The 13775-nt window shown below is 32.6% G+C and overlaps 1 protein-coding gene across 3 annotated transcripts; it reads left to right on the forward strand.

Moving 5' to 3' along the window:
* The first annotated feature begins 1349 nt into the window (after positions 1-1349).
* Positions 1350-13168, forward strand: LOC123309231. Of its 3 annotated transcripts, none has more exons than XM_044892218.1 (6): positions 1350-1506; positions 6454-6601; positions 8292-8531; positions 11235-11530; positions 11770-12067; positions 12804-13168. In XM_044892218.1, exons 2-6 carry the CDS (start codon positions 6511-6513, stop codon positions 12815-12817), a joined length of 939 nt encoding a protein of 312 aa, XP_044748153.1. In that variant the 5' UTR covers positions 1350-1506; positions 6454-6510; the 3' UTR covers positions 12818-13168. The 3 variants fall into 3 exon arrangements, with proteins under 3 accessions (XP_044748153.1, XP_044748154.1, XP_044748155.1); XM_044892219.1 differs by having other exon boundaries at positions 11770-11857; XM_044892220.1 differs by lacking the exons at positions 11235-11530; positions 11770-12067; positions 12804-13168 and adding an exon at positions 8906-9164.
* The last annotated feature ends 607 nt before the right edge of the window (positions 13169-13775 follow it).

A 13775-nucleotide genomic window follows, 5' to 3' on the forward strand; every position in this document is an offset into this window, starting at 1 on the left:
CTTAAAAGTCAATATAAAAAACTGAAATGAATGTCTTTTTCTTTTGAAAATAAGTACCTTACACCTTGTTCCTTGTGAAAAAATGTGTGATGATATAGTTTTAAATGATACTAAAGCAGCGTACATATATTCATCTTTTATAATCCAAGCAATCTTTGTTCACCAAATTAGTGAATAATCGCTTAAAATGAATATCTATCATTCAACTCTATCAAAATAAGCTTTTATATGCACCTGTTAGAGGACAGCTGGAACTCTGCTACCATATACAGGGCGTTAGTGAATAAATGCGAAATACTTCAGGGGGTGATTCCGCATGAAACAATAATAACAATTTGCTATATAACTTTTGTATACAAATACATCCTTTTCAGAGATATGGGGTGTAAAAGTTTTTCTTATTCACTGTATACTTATTTATTGCTTGGAAACGGATCGAAATATGCAAATAATATTCGGTGGGTTTTATGGCGCTTTTTTTGAGATTTTCATTTCCATCATTGGCGCTCATACGAATAATGGTCTATTTTTTTTAAGAAAAAATTGTACGCCTCTGAGATATTTCTAACCAAAAAATTCACATTTGAAACCCTTTTTCGATTTTTGACAAAAATCTCTCATGCCTTTTTTCGTTTTCATGCAAAAAGATAAAATATCTTAATGCGTATTTTTCATATATCATCATATTTATTCATTTGCCGAGTGTATGGCTTATAGTTTATAGTTATAGTTAGTTAGAAAGGTCTAAGTTAACGTATTGCCTTTTTTTTCCTGGAACATATGTACAGAATGAGTTAATTCTGGTTTGATTTGGGGACTATAAGTAATTTACCTTAAATGTCCTTTCGTTTTCAATATCAATGTTCCTTATTAGAGATCATATTTTGTAAGTATCAAATAAAGCCTGAATTTTGAATTGATGTGGCCCTAACTTGATTAAAATTCATAATTGATGTGAAAACAAAATTGAATGATTTTCATCAACATGAATGAGTTGTTAAACCACGACACGTTTACCATCACCCACCTGAAGATGCTATTGTGATAACGAAACACGTGTGGTAGTTTGGAAACTCATGTTAATGAAAATCATATAATTCAAGCCTGGATGTGTTAAAGCACATATTTACAACTAAATCTGCAAAATATGAAGGGGATGGCCATTTTACGCGGCGAGTGTGTTGTAAGAAACCAAACTTTCGCGACAAGTAAAAGTGTCGGTAGGTATCTACTACACGAGATTTTCTCCCAGTGTCCTATTTCCACAAAACGCGCTGACCTTCGATAAGTTAAATCGAAACCCATCTATTCTTGGATATTTTCTCAACAAACGAACCCGCAGTCATATCGTAATATGTTCAGCGAATTCGGACGAAGTTTGTTTTTCAAAAATATCTTATAAAGCTGGTAGGGGTTACCCAGACGCTGGATCGTTAGAAGGCGTCGTTGCAGTTTGTGCCGAACAACATTAGTCAACGAACACGACGCTCCTTGCGCCGAAGTTAGGTCAGTAAAAAAAACAGTTTGATCATTGTGCTTCCAGTGCGGGAATTTATTTTACCTGTTTATTATTTTTTTATGAGGTTGTGAGGATATTCAGGTGACAATAGCTCGTAAGATGTCCTTTGTACCTGGATCTAAGTGGATTGTGTGGCAAAAAATTATGTAACGAAGTATTACCGAATAATTCATTTAGTTTTCTTTGAAAACTGAAGTTTCTTCTATTGATAAAAATGCATCGTTTAACATCACTGAAAATTTTTTCTTGTCTATTAACTTCACCTCCCTTTAATTTGTAAATTGCTCTTCAATTGATAAGTTCGAATTTTCTGATCTTATATTATATTCATTCGATTCATGGTTCTTTCATAAATGGGCAAATCTGAAAATTGGTCGATCTTTTTTTAACGAGAATTTCTTTTCGTACAGTGGAATTTTATTAGTATGAGTAGGCCAATGCAAATTTAAATTTTTTTTCTTGGTGTAGTACACCATCAGCATTACAATAAAATTTCTGTAGGCAACATTGCTCAAATTTAACACATTATATACAGGGTTACAAGTTACAACTATTTAGAGGGGGTCTCCAGAGATATCGAAAACCGTTATAAATATAGGGTGACTTAAAAACTGCGTTATTTAAGGATGAGTGTGCTGGTGTAAACAGTTCCGAAATATCTCTGATGGTTCCTGAGATATCTTGAAAAAACTGAAAATCAAAATTATCTTTTTTTCTTTATAACCCATTTGTTTTGGAGATAACTACACGAAATTCGGTTTGTAGTCATAATCTTATAAAGCGATTATACTGGTGTACATATTACTTTTTTGTAATTTAAGGCACCCTGTATTTTTAACGGTTTTGGATATTCCTGCAGTCTGCCTCTAAATAGTTCTAACCTTTCGGTATATGCATAACATATCCCGAATAATTATATTATCAATACTTAGATTGTAGGTACAGTTTTAATTCCTTTATTCAGAAACACTACAGTTGATCCTTTGGTTCAGCAGAAACAGTCAAGGGTGCGAGGAAGCATAACCTTGTCTCTGCAAATTTATAAGTGATCATTCGAAAGGAATGAAATGGGAAGAAATTAAGTAATTTCAGGAAGCAAACAAACAAATTTTAATCCTAAATTTATTCACCTCATTCTTGTGTAATTGACTTTTAATCTGTATTCAGCAAATTATAATGAATCAATCTAAATAACGAAAATAGATGAATTGATTCACTGAATAGTGTCCTGTTTCTGATTCTGATCGATTTATGAAGAAAATAGTGATCTTCATTTGACATTGAACTAAACTGAATGGCAGAAGACTTTTACTCTAATGGAAACTTCGAATGTTCGGTATAGTGCTTACACTGAAAAACTAAAAGCTTTTTCTAAAAATACGACTGAAATTTGCATCATAAAAATCGCAAAACTAGATACTCGCTACCCACCATTCGGATGTGGGGAGCTCAAACTCAAGGAGGTTATTTCTAGAGTTCTATTTTGATCCTCAGTGTTGCATACCATGCCCTACATTGGTTTGGCGAAAAACGGTTTCGAGTGGTATTACGGGAAAATTATATCACGGATTATCAGCAGATGGACTGACTCTGTGGCAAAAGTTGGCAGGATAATCAAGTGAAAAGGGTGGGAGATGAACCGAATTCTCACACGTCATCAGTTGGAAACATTCTGTTATTTCTGACGCCAATAATCAATTATATCGGTTGATTATTTTAACTTTTGAAAATAGAACTTCCGTACATAGATTTGCATTTAATTATCTTTATATAATAATAGAACCCTTGAAAATTGAAGTATGATAAATAAACATTAATGGCTGAATGTCGATTTATTTTCAATCGTTGATTCAGTCATGTACAATCAGAATATCATTTTGTCATCAAATAATGATCTATATACTTTCATTTCATGATTTTGAATTGCTACTATTTCAATATACCTATTCAGAAATAAAAAGTTTCAGTTAATTCGTTTTTGAAATCGTGTGACTGTCAAAGAGTTGATCAGGTAATCAAAGTTTCGTGAAACTCGTCATATGGTAATAATGACAATAAACAATTGTTTTGTTTTACAAGCTGAAGATTATTTTAAAAAGGTTTTTTATATAATAGTTACCGAAACCAGAGTTAATAAAGGAAAATTAAAATATTCAAATAATATACTCAAAAATATGTGTTTCATTGTACACATGTAAAATGTGATGTAAAAGTATTGTAAAATATAAAGTGTAAAAATTAGACATCCTCTGTACAGATAGATATAAAACACCTTTGTCTTCAGTATGATATCTGGGGAAAATTTGTATACTGAATATTTAGCGGACTATTTGAGCGACAAAAGTTTTAAAGTTTTGAATCTATATTATTCAAGTTTTACGCTTTGCCTTTGTCATCTTTAGGGTTGAAAAATATTTGAATTATGGTACATTCTGACTATGATTAGTTGAGGACTCAGGATGTACAAATAATTTTATTTTTAAACACACTAAGTTTTTCGAAAAAAAAAGGGGTTTTTTGACTCTCTAACCTTTACACACCACTTTATATAATATATCGCATATCGCTAAATAATGTACTAACAATCACTGCGTTTTCAGATATTGGTGGAAAACTATTTCATGAAACTATGGAGGAACCCAATTGCAAAATGTGTTTTTTTATGTTATGTGGATAGATTGGTAAAGTTTTGTAATAAAAGGAGGTCTCAGAAATAGCAAATGACACTGACACTAATTATTCATTTTGAAGGAAAACAGAGAGCAGAAATAGGGAAAGGGCAGGCCCTTGAAACCCAACTTCAAAAAAAAATTTTTTTTTCGAGAAAATATAAGCACAAAAAATTCGCCCATATAATATAATTTCAATCGATATTTTGTAGCAGATTTCTTTTTGTTAGATCAATATTGAAACCTTGAACTTAAATCATTCTAAATCTACTAAGAATGAGGAAAACAATCACAATGCTTTATTATTAGTGCAGCAACTTATCACAAAGTTTTTTCTTGTAACTATAAAGCCAAATCAAAATTATGAAATTGAGAAAATATAGAAAATCCATAATTCTATTTGTTCAGAAAAATCTCAATTCTTCAGGAAAATATCAAAATTAGTTTGATAAAGAATATAGAAATCCAAAGGGCATCGTTTTTTGATTTTCTGACAGTTCTTTATTGAATATAGAAAACAAAAAAATATAAAGTAACTACATAGTTTTCTAACGATATCTAAGTAAATAATGCACACTGCAACAAACTTCAATTTCATTCTTTACTAATCGAACTACTGAATCACTCAGTGGTTCAGCGACGAATTTCAGGGGATGATTCTGCATTAGAAAATAATGACTGTTTGCTCTACAACTCATTTTTGCGAGATAAAGTTTCTCTTAAAAACCGACTATCTTTGAGGGAAATCATTTTGAAATTTGTTGTAGCTTTGTGCATATTTATTCATTAGTGTTATTTCATGTTGTATTAGGTAGTTCTTCATGATGTATCGGACAAACCAAAAATATATCTGAAGATTTTTTACTTTGTTGCATAAAAAGGCAAACCTATACGAGAAAATGGCCTGAGAGATTTTTCATAACAAATTGACGGAGGAAATGAAAATAATTTTTAGTTTGAAAAATCTCAGTGGCTTACCATATTTCGTTGAAAAAAACCTCATAAATTAAAATTCTTAATTGTATGTCACCAAATTTCATTCGCATATGTCGAGCGTTTTCAGAGCAATAAATAAAATATATAGTCAATTGCTAAGAAAAATTTTAACTTAACCCTTATCCCGGAAAATGAATTTGCGAACAAAAGTTTCGATATTTTTCTTTATCTTAACGAATGTGTCGAAAATTTGTTTAATATCTTGTTTGTGTATTCATTTTTCATGAATAGATAGGAAAATCGAGAGGCAGTGATTGAATTTTATTTTATTTTATTTGCATTTATTGCAATCCAAAAACTAGTAGGTAAAAGATTTAATGATAAGACTCAACGAGTTGTTCATCATAAAGAACTATACGAAATCTGGAAATTTATTATGTTAGGATAAACTAATCTTGGCAACCTGAGATGGTTATCCAATTTCGTTGTTAAAAGAACATTTGAATCTCACACCTCGCAAGTCTTGTTGGATACATTTGTCACTTGCCCATATACTAGTTTGCATATTTTCATTTTGATATGTCTTTCTAGAAATGTTAATATAGAAATAGATTTTGACAGGAGCCTACCTACACTAATGTTCAATACGCATATCATAAAATAGTTCATCAACACATTGAAACTCCATATGAATGAAACCGATTTCGAAAACGAATTTCCATTATTCTCCAAAGGAAAACCGTCGAACAACTCATTCACGTATATTTAAAACTAAAAACTATTTTTAATCGAACACGATGCGGGAATGGTATGCGCAAACCCTCAAAATAGAACAGGTATCGTTCGTGATCCAGTGGTTGCAGAATTCATTAATCATTGAGGTCTGAAGTCTGAGCTCTCACCAAATTAGTCTAGGATGTCATGGCGTCCATGGCCGATTTAGCAAACGAACATTTGCTGTCAGTGGTTATTTATTTTTTTGGCATTTTCTTCACTATTGTTTACTTTGCAATAATCAGCTGATTCACAACGAACACTCCATTGATTTCATCAAAACTAAATCGACCTGAGAAACCAGACAGTTCATACAAAAGACAAGTTTTATGTACGGTGGGTGAATTATTATGCTCAAACAGATTATATCAAAATAATGAATTAATTCGCCGTCAATAGAAAAATGTCAACATACAAGGAAAATCTGATTATCCTCACACCAAGTATTAATAGATTTTTTTTGACATTATCATTATTTCAGTTTATTATTTTTTCACCTATCTACCGCAATGAAGATTATGAGATTTATTATATTTTTGTTTTTTTTTTTCGTAGGAGTCAAACCATTTGTAGTCACTTGCAGAGGAGAACAGCGAAAGAACCAGCATCATCATGTTCCGGAATCACTTTGATATGATCGGCAGAAATGAAACACCGTCGAAAAAAGCTAAATTTTGGCAATCCTTTGTTCGCTCCCTTAAGGGTGAGTTGTTATTTTATTGTAGAGCAGACATGAAGTGAATGAACTATCTAAAGGAAATCGAAATACCCATTACTATAATTAGGTTTTTCGATTTTAATTAATTAAATCCCCAATACCACACAGAATTTTTGACTATTAATTTTTTTTTTATTCAACATTTTAAAACTGCCTGAATTTTTTCAGTGAGTTGAATCAGATTCCTTCTTTTTCTAACTAATTGATGTTTGTTAAATATATTCATTGAATTGGTTTCTGCTATATCAGGGGGTTGTTACATTCGGCAATGAAAAATTTTCTTTCAAAGCAAAAAAGCAGAATTTTCAAATTTTCATTACCGAATGTAACAACCTCCTGATAAAGCAGAAACCAAGAATAAACTTCTGGATATGAAGCAAAATGAGAATTTTTTCAATGGAATAAAAAAAATCAGGCTGCTCTGAATTGAAAAAATTATATATTTATTTCCATCAAATTGTAAAAAAGTTAAAAATTTCATTAACATCATTTTCGCTTCACACACATCGAGTGTTCGGTAAAAAATTACGAGTTTTTCAAAAATGATGATATATCTCTGGTTAAGTGAAAAGAATCAAACGTGTTATGTTATTTTCAAAATGACCTTGAAAATGAGTGATGATGATATTGAAAATAATCTATTTCATTAAAAAAAAAAAACTTATTTATATCGAAGAAGCCATCTTTCTTGTAGAATTCCTTCGTTGAAGGCGTAAAATAATATGATGGTTGGCATTCCAGGTTTTTTCTTCCCAGAAATAAAATACAAGGCGAGTCTTTGACTCGTTCAAATATTTAACAGTAGATTCCTTGAGGTCAAAACACTTTTTTTTATAATGAGCTGTGCCAACCCTAGAAAAAGAGAATAACCTTCAGAGTTACTAGCTAAATCTGTGACACTACATATCTGTGGATCTTTTAAACAGAGTTGCATTCAGCCAAAGTACCCAATTTTTCAAATTTTACAGGTACTTTTTAATTTAATTCAAATTATTCAAAAACGACGCATTATACGAGAAAATATGAAGACTACTTTTATTTTACAAAACGTTGGTACATTCATTAGATAGCGTGTGCAACTTAGTTTCAAGAGTTGGGTTCTTTGAATTTTTGGTAATTTTATGGTACGTAATGGTCATAATGAGAAAACTGAAAGACGTGGGTGATATCTTGTAGGTATTCGAAAATGAATGAAAAACTATATTCCGAAATACCTTTAATTCGATAAAACTGTTTGTGATATAGAACTAAAAATAGTTATGGTTTTCCAACAGACAGTATCTTTTAAACCGAGCCGATTCGGAAAAAATGGTAAAAAATATGTTTTTTTCTGACCTCAAGAATCTACTGTTAAAATATTTCTACGAGTCAAAGACTCACCCTATATATCGGTCTAAGCTACTTTCCTAAATTACAAGATTTCTTCTTGGCGGAAAGGTATATAATGTACAACACAGAAAATTTGAAAATTATAAAACAAAATAAAAAACTTTCTGGATTGTTATCATTACATCAAGAAATCAACTTTTATTCGATTTCAAAAGCATACGATATATGATCTGTTAGGTAGCTCTACACTAATTGGGTAGCGAAACACATAACAAATAACGTAGTCCACTTAACGTTATACATTTCGAACCCCAAATAATATATTTATCATATAATTTTTCTGCAGGATCCGATGACATAAGGGCAACAGATCCAATCCACACCAGACCACGTGGAATCTTCAGACCAATCAGCGAAATCCCCGAATGGCCTTTCTCAAAATCCATCTACGATGACCCCATCGCAGCTGGTGACCGTATCCAGGTTCCCGGCTACAGGTACGACCCTCTGCACAGGGACACTTATGGTTACTCCCCACGCAAAATCTTCCCACACAACTATGGTTCACTGGACAGATACCGGCCTGGTAAGTCCAAATTGAACTAAGCCGTTCCTGTCTTCGCCAATCGTCTCAGTGGCGTTACATTGATGTGGCCGTCTTATCGTTCACTCATTGTTAGATCAGCTTCACACACAGCGATTCGTAATGTGCCAACGTATTGTTACCTCCAGCAGAATCAGTAGATCGTAGAAGAACGTTAGAAATGTTTTATGTTTCAGTGTTTTAATCATCTTGTGATAATCATATCATATCATATCAACTGTCAAGATGTAGGTATATCATAGATGTAACGTAATGTTTGTGTTTTTGTTTCATCAATAATCAAACAACTTGTTACTTTTTATGTCTTTCTGTTACGTCACAAAACTGATATCTTCATTTATTTCGATCTCTTACAGCCCATAATCTACGACCCACAATGTTAATTTGCGCATATTGAAATTGTTTTTCGGACTGTCGCGCCGAGTAGTAATTTTTTACTTCTTATTTCTCGAACATTGTATGAGAGCAGCAAGAATTAACATGAAATTAACTAATTTTAATACGAATTACTGAGGTGTGTCTAGCTTTGGAAAAATGTGAACTATATTTGATATATTTATTACTACTATCGTTGTATTTAGTGTACAAACATTTTAATAAAGTTGGTTATTGATATTTCTCCAAATGGAAAGTGCCCCGCAAACGCTTGAGCTTGTCCGGTAACAAAGTGTGATGTCCAATAATCGATTCGACTCAAAAGAGTGTTGTTCAAAAGGTTCAAATTCTGAAAATATATCAAAAGAATGAGCTTTCAAATAAGTATTAATAAAAGAAACATTGGCTTTATCCTGTTGTTATGAATATTGACACCATCATGTATGTAGTATGGTAAACATTGAAAAAATACCTCTAAAACAATTCTGAGAAAAATACTAGAATTTCAGACTCATGAGATCTCAGAAAACTGAAACAGACAAGAAGTATCTGCTCATTCGGAAATGATGGATTTATTAAAAAAAAGGAGTCTAGAAGAAATTTAAAAAATTTTTTGTGTAAAGTAGTCTGTTGCAAATCTCATATCATGCACCCTTTTTATTCTTATCAATTTCTGTATTGTGATATTTTTCCCAAATGTCGAGTAATCGGAACCATAAAATTCATATAGATAATTTATGTTTATTTTTTGAATAAAAAAGCATCACCGATAGTGTTATTATAATTTTATTTTCATATTTTCGGAAAAATCACTATCATTTTTTTTTCATATGAAAATTATATAAACTGTTAGATGCTTATAGGAACTAAGCACCAAAAGTATTCAAATGAAGAAGTTTTTTGTTTCTATTCCAACTTCATTCGTAGAAGATTCCTGCCAAAAAAGTAACAAACGATTATGAACAAAAATATAAACGATAATATGACAACTCAAGACGAGTGAAATTGTGAACTTCACGCTTGTCTCCGCTTTAGCTGTTTTTTTCCATTGTTTTCCTCGTCTTGATTTATATTGCTGTGTTTATAATCGTTTGTTAAATTTTTATCACCACATGCCTAAAAATTACCCCACTGTTGTAGGACTCCAAACGAGTAGTCACGAAAAACCTTATTTAATTGAACAATTAGCTCCAAATGAATAGTATGGATAACACATCTAGTAAAATTATCGATTACAGATATGCTGAAATGATTATTTCCATTGGCAAATCCCAATTTCATATTAGACGAAACATTACTGGAGAGTTACTGACAGATTGAAAGTAGCGTAGGAGGAAAAAATTCGTTCCTAGCTGCCAAGTCTTAACCACTAAACTATTCAGAATGTGTTGTCGAGCATGGATCAGTCATAAGATATTGATTGTTGGACATCTTCGGGATGTGCCACCCACATACCTACACATATACCGATAATACTTTAATTCATTCAAGCTGAACGAATGCTTTTTAACATTACTAGTCTCCAGCATTTGCCAGGGCGATCCAAGCCTTTTTTTTGTTGATCCCATCCCATTGCAGATTTCTTTCGATTTTTTTGAGAACTGGAAAAATCTTTTTTGAGAATTTGCAGTATTTTTGAGGGATCCATTTGAGTACAGGTCGCCTTGGAGGTAAGATGTTCATTTTCATTAATGCTTTTAAACCAGCGCTGACTAAGCAACCCTTTAACACACTAGAATTATCCCATAAAATTCAAGTTAATTCGTGGAAATTTTCAAAGAGTGAAATAAAATTAGTAACATTGATCAAAATGAAATTTTTTAGATACCTAGTTATTTCCAACAAGCTGTATTGATACTTTTGTTTCCATGAACTTATGTTTTCAGTTGTGCAGTCAGATCGAATCAAGAAAGATAAATAATTCTAAAAACTCGGAGATATTAAGAATAAGAACAGAAACAACGTACCATTTTTTTCAAAGTTATATTTTTATAGATTGTCAGTGAATAAATGCAACTTACTTCAGAGGGTAGGAAGAAGTAATGACACTTTGCTTCAACTTTTGCCCGCCAATACTTCGTTTTCCGAGATTAATGTTTTTCTTAAAACTAAATGCATATGAAATTTGGCTGGTTTAAGGAGATAGAATTTTTTCACATGCAATTATTGAGAATTTTATATTCATCATTAGCACGCAGATCCGCAGATGGGTAACGATCAATAAGTCGACGAATGTAGAAATTGAGTAGATCTGACTGTACTCCTTAGATTGTCCTAGTCGTTACGCATATTCATCATTTTTGTCCTTAGTGTTCCATATAACGAAACCAAAACCCTTCGATGCCGATAGAGCTTGGTCCGAACATTTAGATCGTGTTGGAAAGCGCGATCCTACCCAGTGGCCAACCATCTTCCACACCACTTATCCCTTCAGTCGCTACCCACTCTACCTCGTCTACAGCAAGAGACCACCCCCAGCTGCAGACAAATACGACCCCCATAGGGCTTGGCTCGATCATTTGGACAGACTCGCCGAGCTGGACAAACTGTACCCCTCGTTGTGGCCAGCATTTGGAAGCTCCAGACTTTCTCCAACTCCAATCAAGGTGGGTGATCACAAACCATTGCTAAAATATCTTTAGCAGTGTAAATTTTCAAAATAGAAGTAAAGTTGTTATATTTAGATTACTCTTCTGCGAAATTGTGAACAATTGCTAAGTTTTGATTTTAAATCATTTCTGCATCGTTCGGTTAAAGATGCTCACTTTTTCCTTGTTTAATTATTAATTTACCTCTAATTATATTATCGATTGATTTTTTTCTTACTGAAAATTTCTTTCATTAGATTGGTCAATTTGCTCCACGTCCCTCAGAAGTAGGATTCAACTACGCAGGTCAGCCCATATACAATTTGGCCGGTTTCCCAAGAGCAAGTAAGAGACTGTTCAATGATCTTTTGAATCCCTCCCCCTCCCTCCCAATTTCTGCCGTGACCCGAGACCCCTTCTGGTGGGATTCCCCCCTATTGAGACCACTATCATTGTTCAACCCTTGGGGGAAGTCACCCTTCTACCTCCGTGACTCGTACCTCTCCCCTGTCAAGAGGACGTACCTGTGGGATAAACACCCCATCAGGCCGTTCGGTAAGTTCCTAGCTGACCTCACCAGCTGCTGATCCATCATGCCTGACCTGAAATCCAACTTTTTTTATGGAGGACAACACGATAATTTTGTCAGAAATACTAGATTTTCATTCGGCAAATTGAAATCATCTCGACACAGACAATTTTGTTCTTATTCGTGAAGTTTATGCATAATATGTGAATTATTAACCTCAAATCATTTTTCTCCATCCAGTTGCAATTTTTGAATCGACAATTGCAAGATTGTATAGATGTATACATTATTATGGACCTTTTGGAGATTTTTGCCACTTTCATATCTTAAACACAAAAGAACACTGGGCTGGTATTTCTAAAAATATCTATATGACGATTCATTTATTTTGATTTCAATTTGCCAAATCAAGAGATTGATTCAGAGTGTACTACATATTCCCCCTTGATTTTGAAAATATTCTGAATCACATAAATGTGAATTTTTACTATACAAAACGCTTCAAACTGAAAATATTTGGTGTAAACTTTCGAAAAATGAAGTGTCCTAATTTTTTTGAGGGGTCATTTTTGCATATCATCAAAGTGTATTAACGTAACATGAATAATGGCAATTCACAGCTTATATAACTCTCCGCATTAATTTTCGTGATTCCATGAATTGGCTTTATCAAAATCTTCAAAAAAGAATTTTGAAACATAAGGAAATTCATTCCATAATTTTCATGTTATTGTGATTCTAATTTGATTTTGAATGTTCCAGCTGCTGTTTACTAAGGGGGAAGTTTATGGTCGAAAAATAAACTGACTGACACACAAATGAGCTTCAAAAACCAGAAGAAGATCTATTCAAGGAAAGTGTTCATTTTTGATCAAATTATTTCTCTCATTATAAAATAAGTGCCTTAAAATATACAACTAATATTATTTGAGTGAATGGATAGAAGGCAAAATTTATTTATTTTATTTTTTATATTTGATCTTGCATCTTACTTCCGACTCTAATATACTAGAAGAAAACGTGTCTCGCATTCCATCTGAGTCAATCGAAGTGAGATTTTCAAGAGTCAAAATTTTTGTTCGTTCACAGATGTGGTCAATGAATAATAAATATTATTATGTATTAAACAGCCTCTTATTTATATCATAATAGGTATAAGTATATTATTATAGTAAGCCCATCTACCTAACCCTACCTCTTCATATCGATCCGTCAGATGGTAAAACTGAGATACAAGGTGTGAATGAATAGTTGCGAAAAAATTTAAGGGGTGGTGTAACAATTTGGTTACGTTTGCAGGTTCAGAGAAAATAGATTATATATAAGTGAGGTTAGGCGGGAATTTTGAATAGCGATCCATCTGCGCATCTGGTTACTAAATTCCCCATGCATTTCTTATGGGCCTAAAAATGCCGGGTACATCTCGCCTTATCTTTGGATATTTTAGCAAATTTCTTAAGATTTATTTCTCTTGGAATGAGTATACTATGAACCTTTCTTAACCAGCTAAAAACAAAATTTCACAATAAAATGGTATATTTTATAAATAATTCATTAATATAATATTGGTCGGCAAGATCCATAGAAGTTTGTCTTAGCTTCGCAATTCATTCCGTTTGTAACCTCCAAAGCTGACATAATCTTAAGGCGCAGACGTTGCATGTTATTTTCATTGGTCTGTACTACAGACCAATGAAAATAACTTGGTCTGTACATTTAATTATATAAAAATTA

Source organism: Coccinella septempunctata, chromosome 3, assembly GCF_907165205.1.
Source record: "Coccinella septempunctata chromosome 3, icCocSept1.1, whole genome shotgun sequence".
In the NCBI taxonomy this organism is placed as follows: domain Eukaryota; kingdom Metazoa; phylum Arthropoda; class Insecta; order Coleoptera; family Coccinellidae; genus Coccinella; species Coccinella septempunctata.

Bases quoted from the DNA above. Each gene is read 5' to 3' on its own strand.
- LOC123309231 (XM_044892218.1), top strand. From the start codon at position 6,511: ATGTTCCGGAATCACTTTGATATGATCGGCAGAAATGAAACACCGTCG. The intron at 6,602-8,291 runs GTGAGTTGTTAT...ATTTTTCTGCAG, and splicing joins CTTTGTTCGCTCCCTTAAGG to GATCCGATGACATAAGGGCA. The intron at 11,531-11,769 runs GTGGGTGATCAC...TTCTTTCATTAG, and splicing joins TTTCTCCAACTCCAATCAAG to ATTGGTCAATTTGCTCCACG.